General features: G+C 42.5%; 1 protein-coding gene and 1 long non-coding RNA gene across 3 annotated transcripts in view; one reads left to right on the top strand and one right to left on the bottom strand.

The window, feature by feature from the left end:
* Positions 1-23,883, bottom strand: part of pitpnm3 (PITPNM family member 3) — a 101,203-nt gene that overhangs the window by 58,427 nt on the left and 18,893 nt on the right. Inside the window, exons 2-3 of one of the 2 annotated variants that reach the window (XM_030396729.1) lie at positions 21,129-21,224; positions 5,675-5,785 (exon numbers count right to left, since the gene is read on the bottom strand). In XM_030396729.1, coding sequence (XP_030252589.1) covers positions 5,675-5,785; positions 21,129-21,224 — 207 coding nt within the window. The remainder of the gene's footprint in view (positions 1-5,674; positions 5,786-21,128; positions 21,225-23,883) is intronic. The other variant, XM_030396737.1, reaches the window with a different exon arrangement.
* Positions 15,756-16,390, top strand: LOC115568962 (uncharacterized). Its single transcript, XR_003981471.1, has 2 exons — positions 15,756-16,006; positions 16,093-16,390. It is a non-coding gene; the product is annotated as an uncharacterized LOC115568962 (long non-coding RNA).

The following is a 23,883-nucleotide window of genomic DNA, read 5'->3' as shown; positions in this document are numbered from 1 at the left end:
GTTTTCATACATTATACAAGATAGCGAAAGATGGTCTCAGCGGGTGTCAGTCTGAAGGGACTGAGGTCGCATACAGTTACAAAGAGGACACGCCACATGACCAGGTAATAACGTCCCACTCCGGCGGCTCCCACTCTGCGTAAAAACCGGCTTCAAATCCCTGCAGGCGCCTTATGCATAACACACTCCATCTAAGGTAACGTTCCCCCAGCCCTCTATGGCAGGGTGATTTTTTTTCAATGGGCACTGAGTGTACTTAACTTCTCGAGCACCACTGATGTGCCGCTCCAGCACCTGACACCCTGTCATTAATGGAGGAATGGTGTTCAGCGAAGGCTCTTGTTTTTTTGTTTTTTTTTATGACGTGGCATCTGATGTAGGAGCCAAGAGAGTACGACTAACTGACGACAGCCGCTGCAGGAAGCTTTCAACCACATCACCATCATCACCGTCCTATCTAATCAGCGGCTCTCTTTTGCCACCTCGCTGTGTGCTTTGCGATGTGTGTTTTTAAATTGCTCTACGATTTAATTTTGCTTAAGTACGCCTACTTTAAGCTGACAAGCAGCCACTTCCATTCACAAATGGTAGTGATTCATTTACATCTTCCTTAAACCTGCAATAATACGGGTTTTTTTTGGGACACTTAAGGTGCAGCCAAACAAAAAGCGGTGAACACGCCACTGACAAAAGCTAAATATTTGTATTCATTTGGAGTTGTGTTTACGTGATCGATGTGAGTCCAAAATGCACTGTATAGCTCTGTTTATGTCTCCACCAACTCTTATGTGGCTCATTAGCTGCTATGTGCGCCTGTATATTCACTAACTGTGTCTGCCTGCTGTTTGGTGCTCAGCAGGTAGTGTGTTGTTGATTTCAAGAGCTTTTCAGCAAAGAACTGCTGCCTGCTACGACAGGTTTTGGGTTTTAAAGCCAAAACAATGAGCTGAGAGTTGCCAGACAGGTGTTAATTACTATGAGTGAACCCACTCATATACCAGTAGTCACAACCCAAAAGTCAGAATAAATGTAGGCAAGGTACATTTCTACAAAACCACAGATAAGTTAACATGTTTTTTTGGCACAATTAAAAAATGTTGTCCTGTGACAGTGCTGTTTTTATACTCTGGTTAGGTTTAGGCAAAAAAAAAAAAAACACTTGGTAAGGGTTAGGACAACATTTAGTTTTGGCCTAAAATACCTGTTTGTACCTTCAAACACAGCTTGAGATGCTGGACTTCATGTCAGATATATAGTTTTTTCACACAACGGTTTTTTCATAACGCCGCTGGAAGCACAGACTAGAATCACTATCGCACTCCTGACACGAAAGTCGGGTAATAAACATGTAATGTGAACGTGAAATGACACGTTTTGTAGAAATGTCAAAATGGTAAGTACCTCATGACATGTACAGTACAAATGAAAAGATGACAGCCACTTCAACTAATGATGCCAAATGAATGAGCTCACAGGACAGTTTTCAGAATAGGTGTGGTATTATATTATTATTATATTACAATGTATTATAAAAGGCATTCTTAAGTTCACACAAAACTCAGTTAGCTGAATCAGTGGATTGTCCTGGCAGTCGTACACGGGTTTATTACTGTATTTTTATCTTGGCAACAAACCCTCAAGTTCCAGCCAATAGGAATCTCCCCACCGCACATTTGCAACAAAACAGTGTCCAGGGACACACTTTTAAACTACAAACATCATAATTTTAGATGATTGATATGTTTATCTCAGACTGCTGAGGCTGATTACAGAGACACCTTTGGCGTACACATGACATCTGAGTAGTATACTAAAAAATAAAGTGGTGATATTCTGTATTTTCATTAGTACTGTGGGATTGATTTACTGTAGATGTTGGGATTTGTTGACAAAAATAAAATGCTTTAAGACGGACTAGAAGAAATTCAATTCCTTCCTTTAACAAGTGGGGCAGCTCTTTGCGTTTTTGTTCATGAAAAACTGTTGTTACCTTTATTTTGACAGGCGCAGCGTCTGTTAACATTATTCTGCAGCGCTACACTAACTCTGACTTCACAGGTCATTACAGCTTTTGTGAGCGGTCTGTTCATGGGGTGTGTGGGGGTTTTAAAATATTCACAGTGTACCCACTTTCTCAGTTATCGCCACACGACTTAGTACAGCATCCCTGCCGGAGCGGCTTCTTTCATCTCTGCAGGACCGGACTGCACGCTCACTGAATCGCAGTGATTAAAAGCGTCCGCTCCAGTTTGTCAAAACTCAGAGCTGACCTTTAACGACGAGAGGAGCTCCATTTATCAGTAAACAAAACAAGAGACCATGTGCCATGCTATGCGGATGGGGAAGACAAAGGAGCTGTAAAGCACAATATTTTATGAAACAATGTCATGATCATAGATTTGTTTTGTGTAATGAAAAAAAAAAGCTTCAAGATTTGGCTGGTCACAGAAAAAAGAAACTATAACTTTAAACTAAATAGTTTAAAAACCCTGATATGAATCTTTATTTCTGTACACAGTATGGTAGGGGTGTAATAAGCTTATTAGCCACCTGTCACAGCAGGAGGTGGACAGGAAGGTGGTGGCGTTATGACAACCCTCCAAGGCTGCTAAACGGACGACCGCAGTTTGAATCACGCCACTGGATATTTTTATATTCCTTCCTGAAATGTTTACGTAATTATTCAGTTTGTGTGGATGCACTTGGTGTATCCCTTAGATGTTATGTAATAATCTTTTTTTCTTAGAGAGAAGATAAAAAAAGACACATCCAGTTTTAGCCCATCTATGGTTTTGCAGAAGCTCACTAATATTTATTCTGGCGACTGGGATGGTCAATCACGAGGTCGAGGCTAAAAACAGCAGCGTCTAGATGTGAATGCAGATTGTAATTGACATTTAAAGAAGAAAGAAGAGAGCAATTGGCATTTACATCACATTTACATTTGTTTCCCTTCACAAAAATATGACCTATGTGAGACTGTTGATTGCTTAATGCACCACAGGCTGTAGCTATCTCAAGTGGAACTAGGTGGAAGAAAACGTAACTTGCACTTCTGTCTGATGGCCAACAATAAAAAAAGAAATCTAGCATTTGCATTTGGGACATTTTGTGGCTTTCTGTCCCAAAATGCTGAACTCGTACTGAACCCTGGATTTTGTGTACCATTACTGTCATGATTTGTTGTTTTGGTTCAGTTGTTTACTGTTTTATTTTGGTGAATTTATCCTCATGTGTTAAGTTTTACCTTCCACTTCCTGTCTTTGTGTTTTTCCCTTCATTTTTTGATTGCCAGATTAGTTTCAGCTGCCTCGTATTAGTCTTCCCTCTCTTCTGTATTTAGTTCTGTAGTACTCTCTCTTTGTCAGCTCATATCTGTTTTGTTCCCAGTGTGACTGGGTTTGATCCTCATGTTTTCTGCCCTTCTACCCTTTTTGCTGCCTTCATCCTGCCGGAGCTCCCGAGCTTCATCCTGCTTTGTACTTTTAGTTTGAGTTTTTCTCTTTATTCTTTTTGATTTTCAGCAGCCTGTTTCATGCCAGTGTTGTTGCCTGCATTTTTACATTTTTGCACTTCAGCTAACATTATCAGAACTCGCTTTTTGTTTCTTGACCTGCCTGCCTGTGGTGTTTCACGTCACCATTTTGGAAACTGTATAAGATATGTTGGTCATTAAAACTTAACCTTAACAAGTCTTAAAGGCTCATTCTACAGAAACATCCACTTTTGGAAGCGCAAAATGTCTGAAAATTGGCTTATTTTTCAACATTTAACTGGTGTTACACATAAGGAAAATAACCCCAGTGACAGTAACCCCAGTGACAATATTCATAAAAAGTGCATACAAACAAAATGGCTCCTAAAGGGCATCAAACCACATGTTGTCAATCATGTCAAAACCCACTAAATCACGTAATTCAATCCATTTGTATTCTACTTTGTGACGTCTGCTAAAGCTTCGTATGAAGCCTTGAGATAAATGTGAAAATGTCCTACAACTGAAAAGAGACAGTGGACTTAAACCATGTCATTTCTTCATATTTCTGCAGGAAATAGGTAAACTGAAGTAGCAATTTAACTCTCAAATGTTTCCAGGCATCATTTTTCTACAGAGGCCAGCGACAGAAAAATTGATGTTTTCACAGTTTGACCTAAAACCATAATGGAGAGTGATAAGTAAAAAAAAAAAATCTACTTGTGACAACCAAATTTTCTCTTACATGAAACCCCGTGCTGTGGGAGTTCAACGATTCTGTTAAAGCCCAGCGTTCTGCATGAACACCAGCTCTGATTCATGACCTGCGAAGGCACAAACTCAACTTTGTCTTATCGTGTCTGAACGAAACAGTTCTGTCGAGTCCCTGGGCAATGAGTGATTCAGTTACTGTGGTTGAAAAAAATCACACCAGAGACTTTCATAATTCAATAACCACCTCCCCGGAAGACTTCACTTCATTAGAAGAATCACATCATTTAAAGTCTGTGTTGATGACTCAGATAGAAACCTGCTGAAACATGATAGTCCTGGTTCACAGATATTTCTGCTCCTCCGCACAGGCACAGCATCTGTCTGCTGTATTGTTTTGGACGTTTCTACCATCAACACACAAACACTGCAGATTTAGACATTGTCTATTTTACTGAATTAAGAGAGATGCTTTTTCTTGAAGGCAGGTTCAAGAAAAAGTCTTGCAATCTCTGGCTCAGTAAAAAATGAAGAAGAACAGAAGTCGCCCCATTAGTCCTCAGGGCTTGGATGTGACAGCATTAGGGGAGGGTAGAAATCAAACTACAAATAAAAGAAGGAAAGAGGAAAATCTGTTCATTTAGCAGGGAAGAAAATGTTCCCATGTTTATTTTGTCAGCGCCCCATTTACTCATGCCCTTATGTGGAAGGGTTCGGACAAGAAGACAGAGCAAAAGGAAGCTGAACGTCCACACACATCTGCGTGCAACCCATTTGTAGTCGTGTCTGTTTTTTTGTTTGAAATTTTGATGGTCACCCTTAAAGAGAAGTGAAAAAGATTGTAACCATCTTTGCTGACGAAGAGTGAATTTTGGTTCAAGTGATGCTTTAGATGTGCACAAATACGCTGCGGCAGAGACAGAGCAGAGCACAAACAAGGACGTGCACATCGTGTCTTCCTGAGGCAGCGACGAAAGACCGAGAAGGAGTACTGAGCTGGAAACACATCACATATCTGCATGTTGGATCTCAGTGAGCCTTACGTTTATCTCCTGCTCGCTGCAGTGTGTGACTATGTTTATTCATGCTCATCCAAAACAGCAATAACTAAATGTTTACAAGTCCTTTTTTTTTTCCACTATCTGATGTGAAACCTGCCGTGTGTGACACTTTCTATATGTGCATGGCTAATGACTCAGCATAGTGTGAAGTCAGGGTAGTTTTCTTCACCCTTTTCTATCCCCTGATCAAAAATGACATTATGTACCTTTAAATAGAAGCTACAGTCCATCTGTAGACCCCCAGCATCATCAGTCAGTGAAGGACCCATTCCAGACAATTTGAACCTTCATTATGGACGTGTGAGCAAGCAGAACACACACTTCATCGTGTTTATAAGATTGTGAGAGTGATTATAAATTACCGTGTGTGTGTGTGTGTGTGTGTGTGTGTGTGTGTGTGTGTGTGTGTGTGTGTGTGTGTGTGTACCATGTGACTGGTCCTCCATGTGTCCCAGAGTCTCAATCTGCTCCACCAGGTCATTTGAGTTCCACTGACTCATGCCCAGCAGAATGGCGCTCTTCCCCTCCATCACATCTGCTGGGACACACACACACACGCACAAAGAGGAGTCAGACAGTGCACCAAAGACAAAATCCCATTCCTCACCCCCATTCCCTGCGTGTCAATAACATGGCGACCCATTGTCCTTGAAGCTGGTCAAAGCTCAAAACAATAAATCACTTAACAGTTGACAACGAAAATCAATGTTTTGTTGCACATCAGGACAAGAGTGACACTATTATAAGCGCTTTGAATTAAAAACGGCGATGCTTTGGCTTGATGCTTCATCCGATTCACTCTGTGCTTGATGGCCATCGGGTGTAACTTTAAATAACCAGGCGCTGGTTAGCAGAGAATCCAGCCGGTTCAAATTCCCCAATGCAAGTTCACGTCAAATATGATCAGAATCAGAAATGCTTTATTGATTCCTGTGTGGGAAATTACAGTCTCTCCTTCTAGAATAAAAACACACTGCAGATTTAAATTTAAATAGGGAAAGAAACAATAATAAGTATGAATAAAATACGTGCCAATAAAATAAAGTACTTAATATAAAAATAACTAAAACAAAATCAGGACATAAAACTATAATATGTGGCAACTTTGTATCTGAAATATTTGACAATCGTAACAGTTTCTGCAGCAGAATACTGCATGACATTGCACAGGGAGCAAGGTCCAGTCTGTTGACTCAGAGAGTGAGACACTCTGAGGGATGAGTTAAAAAGTCTGATGGCCACAGGCAGCAATGATATCCTGTGGCGCTCCGTTGTGCACCTCAGTGGAATAAGTCTTTCACTGAACATGCTCCTGTGCTTCGCTGGGAGAAATTGTGCACTGTGCCACATAGCTTAGACAGCATTCTGGTTTCACCACCAAGAGGTCCAGCTCCACCCCGATAATGTCACTAGCCATTCAGATCAGTTTGTTATGTATGTTGGCGTCTGCTATCCTCAACCTGCGGCCCTGGCACAGCCGCAACAGGCGAGAGCAACTGCAATTCCACTGTGCTAAACTATGACCGACATTTCCAATCCATGAGACAATATAATATCATGAAGAATAAGAGGACCACATCTACATCTACAATACGACAGAGGATGAGTAAATACGGATACATGCAGATAAAACAGGTTAAAAAAAAGGATGAGTAGACAAATATATACATCAGAAGAGGGAAACACTTACAACACAGATCAGACTGGTGCCTGTCGGGTGTGGTTTTGGCTCAGCGAACGGTACACGCTGTTTATGCCAAGAGGAACGGGCAGCTTAATGTGCAGCATGTGAAGTAAACAAAAACTGCCACATGACGGCCAACAACATGGGGAACAACAGGAGTCTGGTAAACACGTATCTTTCACATGGCTGCACACAAATGGAATAGCTATTGTGCTGCGCGTGCCAACACTTGCAAGCTGCGCGGATAAAAATGCAAATCTGGCTTTAATGATGTTTAACTGGACACTAAATACACCCAAAAGACAGCAGTGTAACATGTTTATTAAGATGGACCTCCGGGTATTTTTTTGAGTCTGAACTACTGCATCATCCTCCCTGAGAGGACCTGCTGCTGGGTGATTTTGTTGGAAAGTGACATATATGGGGTCATGATTGAAATGTTTAACCTTGAAAGAAGAGAGGCGATGGCGTCGGCAGTAACTGGTGTGAAATGTGCTAAGCTCCCATGCAGATAAGAAAATATTACATACAGTAAGAATGATGCAATAGTCCTGGGTATATGATGGATGACAGAATGGTCTCCAAAGTTGGGAGGAACTTTAAAGGTCTTATTTGTAAGAAAAGCCGATTTTTGAGACTCAAAAACTGACGCTTTGGGAATGTAGGAGAGTCCAGCCGCCATCCCAAAGCGTCGTTTTTTTGACGAGTTGGGAGTGAGACTCAAAAATAAGATTGTCTGAATGCATTTATCTTCAATAACATGTCGATGGGGATCTGAACTCATCTGTCTTTTAAGCAAACAGTTTCCTAATGATATTCACGTTGATCAGTGGAACAAACAAAACAAGATTCCTCAAATATTCCTCCACAGAGCTGCTAGTGCTCAAAAGCTCCGCAGAATATCTCATCGGTTGTGTTTTCATAGCTATGGCTATCAGTTATTGAAGCGCTGATATCTCCGAATATGGAGAGATCACTAACATATTGGTTCTTCTAGGTGCCGAACATGAACAGTCAAACCGGTTGAGAGGAACCAGTGGTGAATGGTAAAGTCAACCGTCCACGATGGTCCCGATCCTTCTTACTCGTTTAAATGCCTCATGCAGGCTACTGAGGTTGAGGCTCGGGGGTGTCAGATCCATCTTGTACCTTTTTTCTGCACAGAGTAAGATGTAGCCTTCATAAATACTTTTTGTTTAAATTTTGAACGACGAGAAGTCCTGTAGACGTCTGTAGCTGAAGATGAAATGATAGTAAAAACTTCACCTGGACATCAGACGTCTGAAAAAGACTTCATTCTGACTCACCACTTTCTCATACTCTTTTACTCAGTGGACACTATTTAAATCAGTGAACTGTTCCTGTCCGCCTCATTGCGTTTGGCGTCCTTCACCTTGCTGCCTCGTACACACAAAGTGAGACATCTCCTGTAATTCCCAGCAGCGCCTGAATTAAGTCTGAGCAGAGGTCTTAACCGCCACATGGAAGAATACGATGTCACGCTCAATGGAACGCTCTCATGTAGCGGAGAATATGAAATTTTTCAAACACAAAGACGAGCCAGGTGTGCTGTGTGGTTCAGCATGACCGACACAGTTGTCTACTGGTCACAGAGTTTCATCCAAGACAGTCGAAGACAGGATGAGTCATGCAGGAAGAAAATCCTCGACCTGACAGAGCTCTCTCCCCTCGCTCACATTCCCGCCTGGCAGCTCTGAAAGACTCTGACGCAGGTCTACACGGCCTGTCTATTTGGATTACACAGCGGCCGCTCTACTGGTCACAGTTTGTCTTTCGCTATCTGCTCCGACTCCCTCACCCCCTTCGGTGCCCTCTCTCCCCTCTGGTCATACAATACTGAGCATAATGAAATGATGCAGGGACGCAACACTCGCAGATTCAAATATACACGGACAAGCGCAGGGAAAATGGAGCCTCACAGAGAGATGCATATTGGATCAGAACAAAGCGTTGCAGGATGTAAGAAAGCCTGTGTCTGGATACGGGCAGAATGCAAAGCAGTGTTTTACGCCAGATCCGGAATAAAGCAGGTTACTGAATCACCTCCTGCAGGGAAGAGCTGAGCAGAGACGCTCGCAGCCAAAACAGAAGCTCCTCTGAGAGGCAGAATAGTGTTTTTCAGCTGAATACAAAAAAAAATAAAATACCTACACTAGTGCCTGTCAATCCGCAGATATCAGATGCACCATGAGACAAACAAAAGGCACAAATAATCAAGCGCACAGACCAATTGAAGGTGGCACATCTGCCTGCTCGAGGAGAGCAGAGCAAAAATCGGATTTGAACAGGCGAAAAAGAGAAACAGAAGTGTGAGATGTGCCTGCAGCCAACAGCCCCGAGGGAGAGAGGAGAGATTTAGAAACATCCTTCAACCTGTCAGCTCGCAGTGAGTAAGTGTCAGGAAAGAAGACAGGGGAAGAGACGCCGTGATTGTTAAACAATGACCAAACCGCCTCGCCTGACCTCCACCACTCTAATGTCTCGATCTCATCATCATGCATTAGTTGCAGCGGTGGAACCGACAAACATACTACTTCTGGCTTTATCCTAGGCCCGTTCAACTTTCCGATGACGCACTTACGAAAATGAGATTGCTTTGGGGATTATCCTGTAAAATGGCATAAACGGAACGAGTCTGTCAGGTAAGTAGGCTGCCGATGATGGATGGCATTGAAACACCGCAAGTATAGCTCACTAGCAGACAATGCAGCTGTAATCGGATTGTGAAAAAGTGAATAAGAAATGTCACAAAGACGCGATTTAATTCTTCGGGTCTTCGTCCTTTGTGCTTACAGGCTATGAAAGAAATGCACACATGTAGTTAAACATGTATATTTTAGTAAAGTGAGAATGGTTTCATGGGATGTTAATCATTCAGACCACCACTTTGGTCCAGACTGAAATATCTCAGCTGGCTCAGTATAAACTATAGTGTCTTGTCTTCTCTATACATGCTTTTGCAGAGAGTCATTGTCCTCTACAGCGCCTCTCTGTTTCTACAGCTCGGTCAAAAGCAGACACTTTGGCAAGGCTATTCTGTTACCGATGGATTATAGTTCAGTCGGCTATTTAATTCTCTTTTTATAACGTGCTTTTGCAAGCTGCAGCACTCCGTGTAAGAACATTTTGTATCAGTCTTTTAATGTACGTACGGCCTATATACAGTGATTACACATATGTATGCTGTTTACTTTGTGTCGTTAATAAAACTGTAATGTTCTCAGCCATCTGTATTCACTCCATGCCCACTCTACGTGAATCATTAAAGTCTTTTATGTTCCCGCAAATAAACTGTACTTTCTGGGTCCGTGTCTTTCAGATGCCGTTCAGCAACAATTTCTTCAGCAACAAAAAGAATCACACACTGCAGCAGCCGATTGCCCTGATCAACAAACCTTCAACCGGAAAGAAAGACGTAATCAGTGAAATCACCACCTGCAGGGACGGGTTCAGAATGGCAAACGTCTGGTTTGCAGTGGCTCAAAATCGACAGCAGGAGGTGTTCGGTGCAAGCGGGAGGTCTTTTTCTGGACTCTCCAAGCACAAAAGCGAGCAAATTCCCAACAAGCTTATATTTACATCGTCTTGTTTTGATTTCCCAATAAAAATGCTGCATAAATCAATTCCTGTTTAGTCTCGGAGGACCCGGACTTTGCACTTTACCACCACTTGCGGGTAAAAAAAAAAAACAACACTCCTCTAAGAAATGCGAGATCTGGATTTTTGCCAAAAATCTAGTCCACAGTTCTTCGGGTCCGAAGTCGACCGACCCACAACATTAAATCTGCCTCCGCTCGCAACTTTATGAGATAACTTGCTGAAAAGCCACAAAAAGCAAAAGCATGAAAACAAAGTCTCTTTCCGGGAAGAGAAGTGAAGATACAGGGAGGTTGAGCGAATACACCGGCTGATGAATCTATTCCATGAAACATGCAACAAAAACAGACAAAAACAAGATTCATCTTTCAATCGCTCGTCTTCGGGCCTGTCACACAGACGTGAGATTAAGCTGAGATGAAGACAGGCGAGTGGATGGAGTGGATGTCTTTACACAGGCTGATGAACACACTGTCGTTCACTCACCAACAGCTCACACAAACAAAATCAATGCGGAATAAGACGTGTGTAAGTCTATTTGCTATTGAGTTTCTACCTTTGTGAGGACCAGCTTTTCAGATCGAATTCATCTCTCTTACAAAACAACAACAGCGACGGAGTCTACAACATGAACTCAAGATGTGATCCCAATGCACGCTCGGGGTCCCTCCACTGTCACTACTGTCAGCAGCTCATTAGTCACTGGAAACTTTACTTTGAGTCTCAGAGGTGCTGTTGTACAACCCTCCCTGAAAGAACAAAAGAAATCAAACCTTGTGCACATAGATTCGGTCAACTGTAAACCTATTTCTAAAGTGCTTTTCAAGAGAAGTTTTAGATGAATTCCGGTCAGGCTTTTGTTTGACGCACAGCACAGAGGCCGCTCTCCTTAAGGTGACCTCGTATCAAACATGCAGATTCAGGCCTCTGCTCTATTTTAGCTGTTCTTGTCATCAAGTGACCTTCGATCCATTTGAGGCAGAGATGCACTGAATGCAAATTTTTGGCTGATTCATATTTCCAATCTAAAAAATAATCGGATCTGCCAATTCCAATTTTTCTATAATAATATAATGGCAGCATACACAAACATTTTCTGTGTAAACACTGATTACTTAAATCTCTTCCATGTTGTACAAAACTGCACCAGGTGCGCGACCTTCTCTCTCTGATAAGCACTTTCGCAGTGTTCTGGTACAATATAAAACTGAACAAAAAAAAAATGGAATTGCACTCAGTAATGCAATCAAGCCTGATCCAATATCAAACTAGCCTGGCATTTTAAACCACACATAACTGCATACCCATAATTTAAGCTCACCAGAACTGATCAGTCGGACAACAAAACAGATGAGATCATGATCTCCATCGTGATCAGACTGGACTCAATCATAGAAACCAGCTGTTCAAATACACCGGATTTCTTTTTCATAACGGTCCATGAATTAGTAAGTAAGAAAATAATTCTAGGATCTTGACCTTTATCAAGATCCAATTAAAGGTCAACGAGGTCTCTTCTGGGCAGAGACTCATCCTCCATCCAAGTTTCTTGGAAATCCATTTAGCAGTTTTTGTGTAATAATGCGAACAAACCAACCAACCATGGGTCCATAGGGTCCGTCATGACCCTAATAGCCTTACAGCACTGCTTAATTGTTCAACCGAAATCAAACAGCAGTTGCAGCCAACCAATAACAAAATAGAAGTTTTACTAATTGGTTCCACATCTTGCAACTGTGAAGCTTAAACATCAGCTGTGTTCCTCAGCTCCCTGGGCTCGGGGTCATTTTGATTATTATCATATTTGACTAAATTCTTTATTTTGCAGTGCAGGTCAAGAGACTCGTTCAAGCTTGTTTCCTGCAACTAAAACACCTCTCCAAAGGAAAAATCATCTCTGTCCTTCCATGATATCAAAGATGGTCATACACGCCTTTATTTTTTCCAGGCATGAGTCTTGAAAATCCTTGGGTTTCTGACTTCCATGGCTACAGCTGGTTTGTCCGTCTTCTGCCAGGCTTTAAATATGCAAAGGGAGCACATCACACCTTTGCAAAGTTAAGCGAGGTGAAGCAGCTGCTGGCTGTAGCTTCATATTGACCAGTGAAGCAAGTGAGTTGGATCTCATCTAACTCTTGGCAAGAAGATCTTTTTCCCCCCGAAATGTCAAATTATTCCTGTGTGGTCTGATTCAATTTACTAGTAACCATGTGCATAAACTGTATAGATGTACCAGCAAGTTTTATAATTACTCTGACCTTCATTAATAACTTTTGTCAAGAGACTTGATTTTCCATCTGGCAAAACAAAGTCACCGCAGTTTGCATCCACAATCGGTGCAGAGTGGAATACAGCAATATAATGAGCTGGCAGCCTCGTAACAAATAGATGTCCTGCTTGCATACAAACGTGGTTTACCTCCCGTGGCAAATCTATTATGGCATCAGACCGCGGCAGCGGCCAACGCCGTGAATTTCCTTTCAGGCTCAATTTGTCAATTCACCTCATTATTTGAATTCATGTCATCAAATAACAAATCTGGATTAACAGACTGCAAATTTGTCAACGGCTCACATCAATAAACAATGCGACGATTGGGTTGGCATTCGCTCGAGCAGCCTGAGGGTCCCACACACACACACACACACACAGGGCCTGATGAAGAAATTAAGCATTTCAACCTCTCGTTGTTTAACATGTGTGTGACGCAAAACAGGAGTTTGGTGTTGCACAGAGGTGATGGGAGATCCAAGAGGCATGCTGGGTAGAAGGTATGATTTTTACATTTACATTTTTTCACTAGAACTGATCAGAGTCTTTAGCTGCAGCAAAAAAAAAAAAAAAAAAAAAAAAGAGGAAGTGAAAGCAATTACGCATAAATACCTCCTGATACCGGAGCGGAAAAGGTGGTACGAGCAGCCCTGACAGAGCTGGAGCACTTTGCTGAAAGATGCTGTGCACGTATAAAGCGTTTACGAGAGGACGCGACACAGAACATGCTGTACTTCTGAAGCACCTCTTTGCACTGTGATCCTGATCCGACACACTGGAACAGTTAATGAGCAGAAATTCATTCCAGCGTCGGGACTAAATTATCAAGGAATGTCATTTTTTTCTGGAGCTTTTTTTTTATCAGATTTTCAAATACAAGACCGAATATCGTTTTCACATCTCATAAATAATAAAAAACCGACCCTGATCCTCGAAACAAACCCACATTTTTCTGTCATTTTCATCTTGTTAAACGAATACTTAAAATTCAGTCTTGAATCCCGTTAAGCCTTTTTCAGCAAGATGATGAAGATGAGATGTTGCTACTGCCGGAGTTAGCTATATGATCAGACTGAGAATATTAAAGAGAGCACAAATTATTCAGTAAAATGGTGCTTTTCTGGTGAAGCAAAATCAAAGAAAATAAATGCATGGCTCTCTCCACAGTAAGTGGTTAAAAAGCCTGTGTTCTATAGGCTCGGTCGAGGCAAAACTACACCAAGCAGGCGGCTTCAAACGACCCCAATAGGAGTTAAGTACATGTCATGAATGAAGCAGTGGAATGAAAATTGTAACCTTTTCATGAGAAGATTGCTTTGGATTTTTGCTTTTTCTTCGTTCAACGTGAGCTTCAAATGTCTCCTTATCTCCTTCCTTTCATTTGAACACTCACATTTGAGAGCTCCTGTGTCTGGATGGTAGATAAACTTGAGCTTCACCTGCCTCTGGTGAGAAATGAGCGTTCTCTGTTTGACAGTAGAGGTGACGGCAGAGGTGGACGGGGTCACGAGGCCACTCGATATCTTCACTTTGATCTTTCTGTGCGTCCGCATGTCGGTCTGAGCCTCTCCGCTCTGACAGCGGCCTGTGATACACTTCTGTCTTCATCGCCGCCGCCTGCAGCTCGAGGGCGGCTGTGACGACGGACTGGGGGCTCTGCCAGTGGCAGCTGTGCGGATGTCAGAGGAGTTGATCAACAGAGATGACAGCGTCAGACCGCCCAGCCAACAGCTGTGCTGGCTCCACACCTTGTCACACAAAACACTGGCTGACACACGACAACAGCGGCTGACGAGAAGAGAACCTCAGTCTCGGTTCTCATCAGAAACAACACACACAGATGATGATGAATCTTTCATCTGCTTCTCTCTCTGACAGTCAGATTTACATTGTTAATATTTCACCATCTGTGAACACATTTTGAGAAAAGTCTGGTGTTTAGTGCTCAGAACTCTGAACTGAATTTAATTTGTTTAAATCTCAACTTTGCCTTAAAGGGTTAAACAAGCTGTACAGCTGTACTAGCATGCAACTTATAAGCTTGATTCGGAAAAGGAAAACAAACAAAAAAAGTCGATTGAACAGCTGGTTACGGTTCGGACACGTGATAGCATTTTTTTTCTGAGCACCAGCGTCATTAAAGGGATATTCCGGTGTAAGTTTAATCCATGGTCTAAATCACCGTGAAACTGTGTTACACTCCCTCTCGAGAGATCAAGTTAGCAGACCGCTAATTTACGGAGTTTTATCAACCTCAGAAACGACCGCACGACAACAATACACTGCAGTAAATGGATCCAAATATAAACCGCCACCAAAAAGCCACAAATAATGCTCAGAACAGCACCAAACTTCAGCAACAGTACAAATGGGGTCTCAGCACATAGTCTGGGGCATTAAAACTCCACTAGCTTAGCTGGATTTCTATTGGGAAGCTACAAAACAGATTTAAACTCTCCTCCATCAGCTTCCGGGTCTGGGAAGTCCCGATGCGACGATTACCGAGTGCGGTTAGAAATGCTCAATTCCGTTCTTTTCCCTGTCCACTCTTGATAATAACTGTTATAAACTGGCAGGTAAGACACATATGAACTTTGATTGCTTTTCCATGGAGTCATAATCATACATTTTCATCCATGAGCCCGGAACTGTACTGCACTCAGTAATCGACAGGAAGCTGCTGCAGAAGAGTGGTATATTTGGTCAGCTTTTCAGTAGAAATCCAGCTAAGCTAGCGGAGGTTAGATGCCCCAGACTATGTGCTGAGACCGTATTTGTGCTGTTGCTGAAGTTTGGTGCTGTTCTGAGCATTATTTGTGGCTTTTTGGTGGCGGTTTATATTTGGATCCGTTTACTGCAGTGTATTGTTGTCGTGTGGTCGTTTCGCTCCGTAAATTAGCGGTCTGCTAACCTGATCTCTCGAGAGGGAGTCTAACACAGTTTCACGGTGTGTTAGACCATGGACTAAATGTCATGATCTACATCATGGCAGCCCCTCCTCTCCTTTGTGTTTGCTCTGTGTATGTTTGATCCTCATCTCTTCCCTTCCCAGTCAGTTTGTGCATGGGCGTGGTCTTCTCTCTCCAGCAGGTAGAGCCAGGTGCATCTCATCCCACTAATCAACCTCTCCATATAACCTCCGGATTTCCAGCCACTCGTCGCCAGTTCATACTCTCAGCCTGAGCGGTACCTAGTTTGACACCGGCCTCTAGTTATCTCTTGTGTGTTTTTCGCTTGTGCAGCATCTCTAACCTGTTGATTCCTCTGCCCAGTTAATCCTGCCTGCCTGCCTGCCAGTTCGTCTGCCTACTTGCTCCCACGCCTGTTCGTCTCCTCCTGCCACTGCTGGTCACTGCAGCCATCCGACCTCCATCTTAGGGAAGCTCCCGACCAGCAAGACGCAGACCGCGTTGAGACGCGGCTCCACCATTACCGGGGAGATCACCACGTTTTCACCCAGCACCACCAGCACTCCTCGTGGGAACCCGGGACCCCTCCTAGCACGCCATTATTCCCTCCTGCACCGTGGTACTTTTCACTGGGTCACAATAAATCTCACCTTGAACAGAATCACCCGAGTCGAGTCGTGCATTTGGGTTCAACCTCTGTTGTTTATCATAACACTAAACTTACACCAGAATATCCCTTTAAAACTGTTCTCAAGGAGGAGAGAGCTTGTTTTTTCAGAGTGCTCCGCCCTTTTCTGTGCAGCCGTTCTGAGCACTTCACTTGGAGTTAATAAATCTATTTACTGTTCAGAAAGGTGCTGATGACGTCACTGAAGTAGTATTCATGGTATTTGAACTTTAGTTGCAGAGCCTTTACAATCAATGAATAGTCTACAAGTCTACAAGTCGCCGACCCACAAACATCAGCGAGCAGGCTTCTCTTCTAATGAGGCTCTGGCAGACCTGTACCACAACCATTTTCACTTCTTGCTTTGCTTTCAGTCACAGTTCTTCAAGGAAGTGAAACACACACTCAGTTAGGAAATAACATTCATGCAGCTGATTCTTTCCTCAGTCTTAAACTTCTGATACTCAACACAACATTATGTTGCGCAATCTTGTGTTGGACTGGCGAACGGATTGAATTAATCTTGAACCTTGAATCAAATAACTAGTCGCTTTGTTTTCATATTTAGGATCAGTGTGCTGCTGCATTCTCCAAAATCTTTGGGGCAAATTACATAGAAAAAAGGGTGATTCATCTTATATTGTTGATTTAATATGATTGTTAATATACGAGGACAGCCTCAAGGATTACAGTCATCTCTTACACCTTCTGTTCATTGTTTAATTTCAGATCCAATCAGCTGGAACACAGAGGAACAACAGAAGAAAATGTCATATAATTGTGGACTGCACTTGTCGCCAGCTCTGCCTTGCCTGCCGCTGGCCAAGTGACATAAAGAGAATCAAAATACAGCCATTTCCAAACATCAAATGTTAAATCCCAAATCTACTGCCTGCAGGATTCGCTCCTCTAGATGTAAAATAATAAAGAGACAGTCCACGAGCAAGAACCAGTATAAAAGAAACAGAAACAATAACAGCTCGGCTCATCTTTTTAACAGCGAACCGAGCAAATTCCTGACAGTCTTCATACTTTTCCGTGGTTATTCTGAGTCCACTGGGCGACACAGTGTGGATGAAAGCATTCATCATACCCACATAAATAAAACTCCCCTGAGCTTATTGTGATGGTTTGAGCGGTAGGCCCTATAATATGACAAACACCCCCTTCAATCATTCTGCAGACGAAAATCTTTCACTTTCGCTTTTCTATTAAAAGCTGACATTACTTCAGGCTAAAGAAAACATCTATCCAGTGTGCCTGGCGGATATAAAAAACAAAAGAAACCCAGACCAGACGAAAGCAGCTGGATTGAAAGTTAAAGTCTGGCAGTTAACAAGCGACTGTAGTGAGCCGTCATTTCAACAACCCTTTTATGACCTTGCTCTGGTTTCCCTTTTAAGGGAGGCATCCTTCGAGCATATGTTTATGTTTGGAATAACTTTCCCTGTTGCCTTTTAGGAAGGACGGAGCTCCACTTTCCCTCTGACCGCAGACAACACAGTCGCGCTGCACCAGCGAGAAGAAGAAAAATCCACCCTAACACCTTCCGCTCTTGTTTGTACACAATTAAACCAGCTTTGTTATATGTCATCTCTCAGCGTCGCTCCTGTCGTAATGAAGCCACTCTGACGCGCGGAGCAGCCAACCTTTCATTCAGCTTGAAAGGATAAATGCAAGGTTTTTCACGAGCCAAGACCTCAGCAACACTGGCCTGCAACAAAGTCCTTCAAATGTCGTGCGTCACTGAGAGATAACAGAATGATGAGAGACGCGAAAACGTTTGGTCTCGGAACAGAAGCCAGAAAAAAATGAGTCAATTAAAAACAGGAAAATGAAAAAAAAGCTGAAATTAAATGAACGACGGGAACAAAAAAACTGAGTGGTAGATTTATGACGAACATCTGGACCTGGAAATTCATGTGTCAGGTGCATAATGTTCATTCCCCACGACAGATAATCTTTGTAAAAAGAAATACGAATGCAGAATCTGTAGGCGAGGGTCAAGATTTTGGTATCTAAAACGCTCTGGTTTTCCATTTGACGCCCGAGTAGTATTGACCAATTACACCTGAGCCTGTTTCGGTTGCATTCAGGTAGAGAGTCTCGTGCAGAAGCAGAGCTCATTGGCTGAAATGTAATCTCAGCTAACGTCTGAAAATGATCTAGCATTTAATTAGATTAGGCGTCATCTCTCAACTCCAACTCCATTCTCCCTGCCAAAGATCTTCATTACACTGTACACAGGAAGGGCGTCGTTAGAAGGCAGCTGATGGGTTCTGAGACCAGATGGATGTTGAATCTTAAAATGCTTCGATTCGGCTGGAAACTGCTCAGTTCGTAACTGAAACACAATAACATCGCATGGATAGTGGCTGCAACAAACCAAGTGCAATTCAGATTTGATTGTAAAGCTTCAGCAAGCAGCCTTTTAGCCTGGCTTAGCAGAACGACAAAAAAAACAGAGGCAAACAGCTGGACCGGCTCCGTCTGACGGTAATGAAATCTGCCTGACAGCACCTCTAAAGCTCTCAGTGTAAGTGTGGAACAACAGTTTGTGGTTTTATGTGGGTGTCCAGACATGTTCGGACTACCTTTTGGCTGTGCGCAGTGACTTCCTGGAGTTGTGACAGTTTTTACACTTCGTATTTGTGCGGATTGACCAAACGAAATATAATTGGCTAATAATGAGCACTGGCGCCAGTAGTACTGTTTTTCCTTTTTTTTACTTTTGGCAAGAAAGTTGATTCGTGTAATAAATAATATGTAATACAACCACACACACACACACACACACAGGAAACATCTGGTCATTTCTCTGCTTCTGTTTGCTCTCGCAGTCTCATCACCATGCTATTTAATTAAAAGAGATAAAGGACATCTCGGTTCCGTCGCACTCAGTCTAGATATTTCACTGCTGAGTGTGGTCTCTCGAGCTGCAGATAGTGTGAGGATGATGAGATACATCTGTTTGCACGCAACGCATGCACATGTTATCTCATCCCCTGGTGATTCCTTGACAGGCGCCTTGACTTTGGTCGCACGGCTCCGCTCTGCGACAGCTGCGATAAGGATAAATATTTCATGCTTTCTAGGAGTGTTTTTCGGCAAACAGAATATGCGAGCGGAAGGGGAGTGAGGGGAAATCAAAATTAAGGGAGGTAGGTGGGTGAAAGATAGATGCAGGTGGAGTGAGGGGGAACATGAGGTAAACAAAAGTAAAAGTGAGGGACAGAAGAGGAGGGAATGTGACTTTCCAGCGCAGCTCTTAAAGTCGGCCTCCAATCTGTTTTTATATCAAATGAAGAGCTGTTGAACACCAGAAACTCTCCTCACACCCCTGGCTATTGGCTGAATTAATGTAAAAGAAGAACGCGTTATAATAACAACACATAATTGATCAGTATCTCTGCCTCTCTCGGGGGATGAGCACTTGGAGTGGATAATTGGTGGGATAAGTATTCCACTTATTCGCTGATGAACTCCCTCTGGGACTGTGAAAAGGCGAGCAGCCGAAAACCAGTTCTCAACCGCGTCTATTTCTGGTCGGTCTGACATCTTGAATACATTTTTACAAGAATCTTCAGCAGTTAAAGTGGACAGCGAAATCAGTTTAAAACAATTTGGAACGATGGGAGTTAATACACGTTCCATTTGCTGTCCATCTTCCCTCGTTTGTCCTGCAACCAGACTCTCCTCTGACGTCGCAACAACGATCCACGGATAAACTTTACCTTGCACCACCCCACAGCAGAACAAGCAGTAATGAGCAGAACTACGGCGTGTGGGTTTTCATGATTCTTTCATTACAGTTGTCCTACATTTTCTTGCCGTTAATGGCCACATGGAACAAGGAACTCAACAAGCCGTAGCACTGGGCTTCCCATAATCCGAACCCTAAAGAGCTCTATAATGATGAGGTTGTTCCATTTTTTACTCGAGGTGAACATGAACTGGATTAATCAGTTCACCAGGAAATAGTCTGTAACTCAGTGAATATTTATAGTTATTTGTCATAACTGCAGTGAACTGAATACAATGTTTTCTTAAGTGTTTCTTGTGCAAAATGTGACAATAAAACACTTTAAATCAGGCACTGCTGTATGAAAACACACAGGCAGGCAAGTAACTTGAACAAAAAGCAAGATTTAATACAAAAAGGAAGATAACAAAACAGGAGAATTCCACTAAACAAAAGCAAAACAAAACACACACCAGATAATGCAAAGAATCAGGAACCAAAAGCCTGAAACACAGGAAGGATTGATCAGGTAAGGAGACGCGGGAACATGGATTTAAACACACCAGGGATGATTAGCTAATAGAGCACAGGTGAGCAGTGAAAAGGGCAGGACAACAGACAAAAGGAGGAAATTAAAACTGTGATACACGAGGACAGAACTTCAAAATAAAACAGGAAATAACAAAACCAAAAACGTGTCAAACAAAACTGTAGCTGAACGTGTCATGTCAACCAATGCTTCTACGAAAACCTCCATTATAAGTATAATGGTATTAGGTATTATGTTATTATATAGACAGTGATGATATATATATATATAGACATTTCATAGTTCCTGGAGTGGAAAAGGCTCCAACAGTGACAAAGATGCACATTTGTTGGAAGTCTAAAATGCTCGTGCAGAAGGTCAGGCCATTTCTGAGGCTTTTACTGACAATGGGACAGAAACAATACGTGGTGAAGACAGGAGGAATTAAATATTATACTAACCTCTGGCGTCAAAGAACTCCTCATCGGAGCTGTCGACTGATTCTTGTGCGATATTCTGCAGACACCAGTGAGTGGCGCTGTGCTTTCGTGATGTCCCTGTGGGTCAGAAAAAAATAAATCTCATGAAAATCTTTGCTTTTATACTGGAAGAATAACAGACGGGGTCATGCCATTAATCTCAGAACTCAAGGACAAGCAAGCATTTTTTCTTTCTTTTCTTTTTTTTGCTTTTGGTTGATAGCCTAAAATAATGTAGAGTAAAAAGCAAAGTGCGAATGCCCCAGGTGGGCAGAGATGGCCTTTTGAGTATCGCAGCAGGTGAAAAGATCCAAATGGACTTTCCTTTGAGCGGTGTCATCACACACAAGTGTCTCAGCGAGGAGGCCAGGCACATTTTTTATGACCTTCGGATACAAGAGCAGAGATAAAAAGGGATTTAGAGCACTCTCCATTTGTTGACAATATTCAATCTCAAGTACCCAGATATAAAACCATTGCAAACAACAAACTACTGCAGCAAATGATTTCTAGTTGTACACTCCTACTAAACTGTGTGTATTCAGGGTGACTTCACACCAGGTTGAAAGCAGCGTTTTGCCCAGCAGATGTTGCAGCTGTAACCACGACCAACAGTGATGTCTCAAGGTGGGAAGTTAAAGTTTTCGGGGCATAATGAGTTACTGTTTAATGTCATTTAATGTTTCCCTGAGTATCCTCGATGTTTCTTCCTCTCTGGGACAGTGACTTTGATAAGCCTTAAGTAACTCTTCCTGTATCTGTAATGAACCAGATGTCTCCCATGTGGTGGCCCAGAGCCAAATCTTGACGGTTCATTTTCCCATCGTCTGAGTCCACTGCACCCTTCTTGACTTGACAGCTCAGAGACAATGTAGCCACTGGCAAGATTCAGGAAATTGCTACTTTCATACAAATCGTTGGAATTAGGCCATGCTTAATGAAACCAGAAAGCCAAAATGGCACCATACAATTCTTGACACAAGACGGTCCACGTTGTCATGCATTCTGATATATTCTGTACAGCTGTGTGCAAACAGCAGAGAGGAGATGTCCACCTGGGATACTGAACACTTTCCGTCCGTCAGTTTTGTGATTAACACAGGAGCTATACCGCCCGGAGGTCTGGCTTTAAATTTGCATGTTGGCGACGCTCTTCCCTTTTTTATTAGGCTACTGTTCCACTGTAGCTCATTGACCAAGAACCACTGTTGGGGGTAATAAAGTAATGCGTCAGAGTACTCAGAAAAAAAAAACATTTTAAAAGAAATGTAAAATTAACGCTACCCAATGCTGCGAATAACAGACCGGTTAATATTTCTGTTTGTATGTGATGATGTTAATTTCACTTTCGACTCGTAATGCTGCTTCTTTGTTCTCTGTCGACACTGTACCCAGACACTGCCGACACTGGTGATACGCTCATTTCTGTCACCATGCAGATTTGGGCTTACAGAGACACTTCAACTGTTCAGCTTCTGACAACACTGTCACTTGTCATCACTCCTTGTCATCGTATTAAGCCACAAATCTCTTACCTAAAATATCTGAGTGCTTCTTCTACCACTGTAAAATGCAACTGACAAGGAGAATCATAACATCCTGGATCCTTGGCCGTCAGCAAATCGTTCTCCAGGGGCTCAGGGATCCCTGAACCACCACAGAGCCTTTAACCCTGTCATCTTGGCCTATACTGGATGCTGAGTGAAGAAGCTCAGGCGAGGATTAGTTTAGTACTTGAGTGAGCATTGATTATGCAGCAACATACTTCAACAACAGCAGCGTTTATCCTTTCTGCACAGGCATCCCTCATGTACCGTCTCTAATCATCTGTGTCCGGTAAAACTGCCAGTGGAGGAGCTCAACATACAATCTAAACATAAGGCACATACTAATGATGCAATTTTCTGCTCCCCCGCAAATTAGCAATTACTGTAAACCAATCAGATGATGACTATTTTCAGGAATGTACTACTTCTCTGTATGGAAATGAAAATGTGCCTTACACAAAACGGACACAGGTGGAATATAAACACCTGAAATTCTCAGCACACTCTAGACCGGAAGGTACGTAAATCACAAGAAATGCACATTGTTCTGTTTTGCTGCAAGTGGGTCAACAGTGCGATCAAAATAGGCAGATGGCGTTCCTACCTGACCAACTGCTCATTTATGTTTCAGACGTAGAGATACACAATACAAAATGGAGGACACTTTACATTGCACAAACCAGTCATCTCTGGTATTGTCTTCACTGTATGAGATAGCCTATAATTATGTACCTGCACATTAAACACCAATTTGTTGACTTCATACAGTGGCAGGCTTCACATCAATGACTATTGATTTTGTTGGCTGAACGGTAACAATCATCCGCTGTAGCTAGGTAATTAAGCTTTACAGCTTTATGAGTTGCCATGTCCTGCTGACTTTTAAATGTTTCTCATTTTAAATGGAGAATTCTGTAAATTATGGCCAAACATGTTGTATGTGTGGGTTACATTATGCTAAAAGACGCCATGTCCCCCGTCAAAGTCAGCACCCAGCTGTTAGACTTGCTTCATTCAACCACCTGTGTGGCTGCTCATCTTACAAGCAACACATTTTCATACAGCATATTTCACTTTATGGTGCATGAGAAATAATTTAAGGATGACAATGATCTGGCCCAACTCGGAGAACAAGTTTGGCTGTGGGTTGCAGGTGTCGAAACTTACCTACATCCTGAAGATCGATTACA

The sequence above is a fragment of the Sparus aurata genome, chromosome 2 (genome assembly GCF_900880675.1).
Source record: "Sparus aurata chromosome 2, fSpaAur1.1, whole genome shotgun sequence".
Classification (NCBI taxonomy): domain Eukaryota; kingdom Metazoa; phylum Chordata; class Actinopteri; order Spariformes; family Sparidae; genus Sparus; species Sparus aurata.
This window is presented reverse-complemented; position numbering and strand designations above follow the sequence as displayed.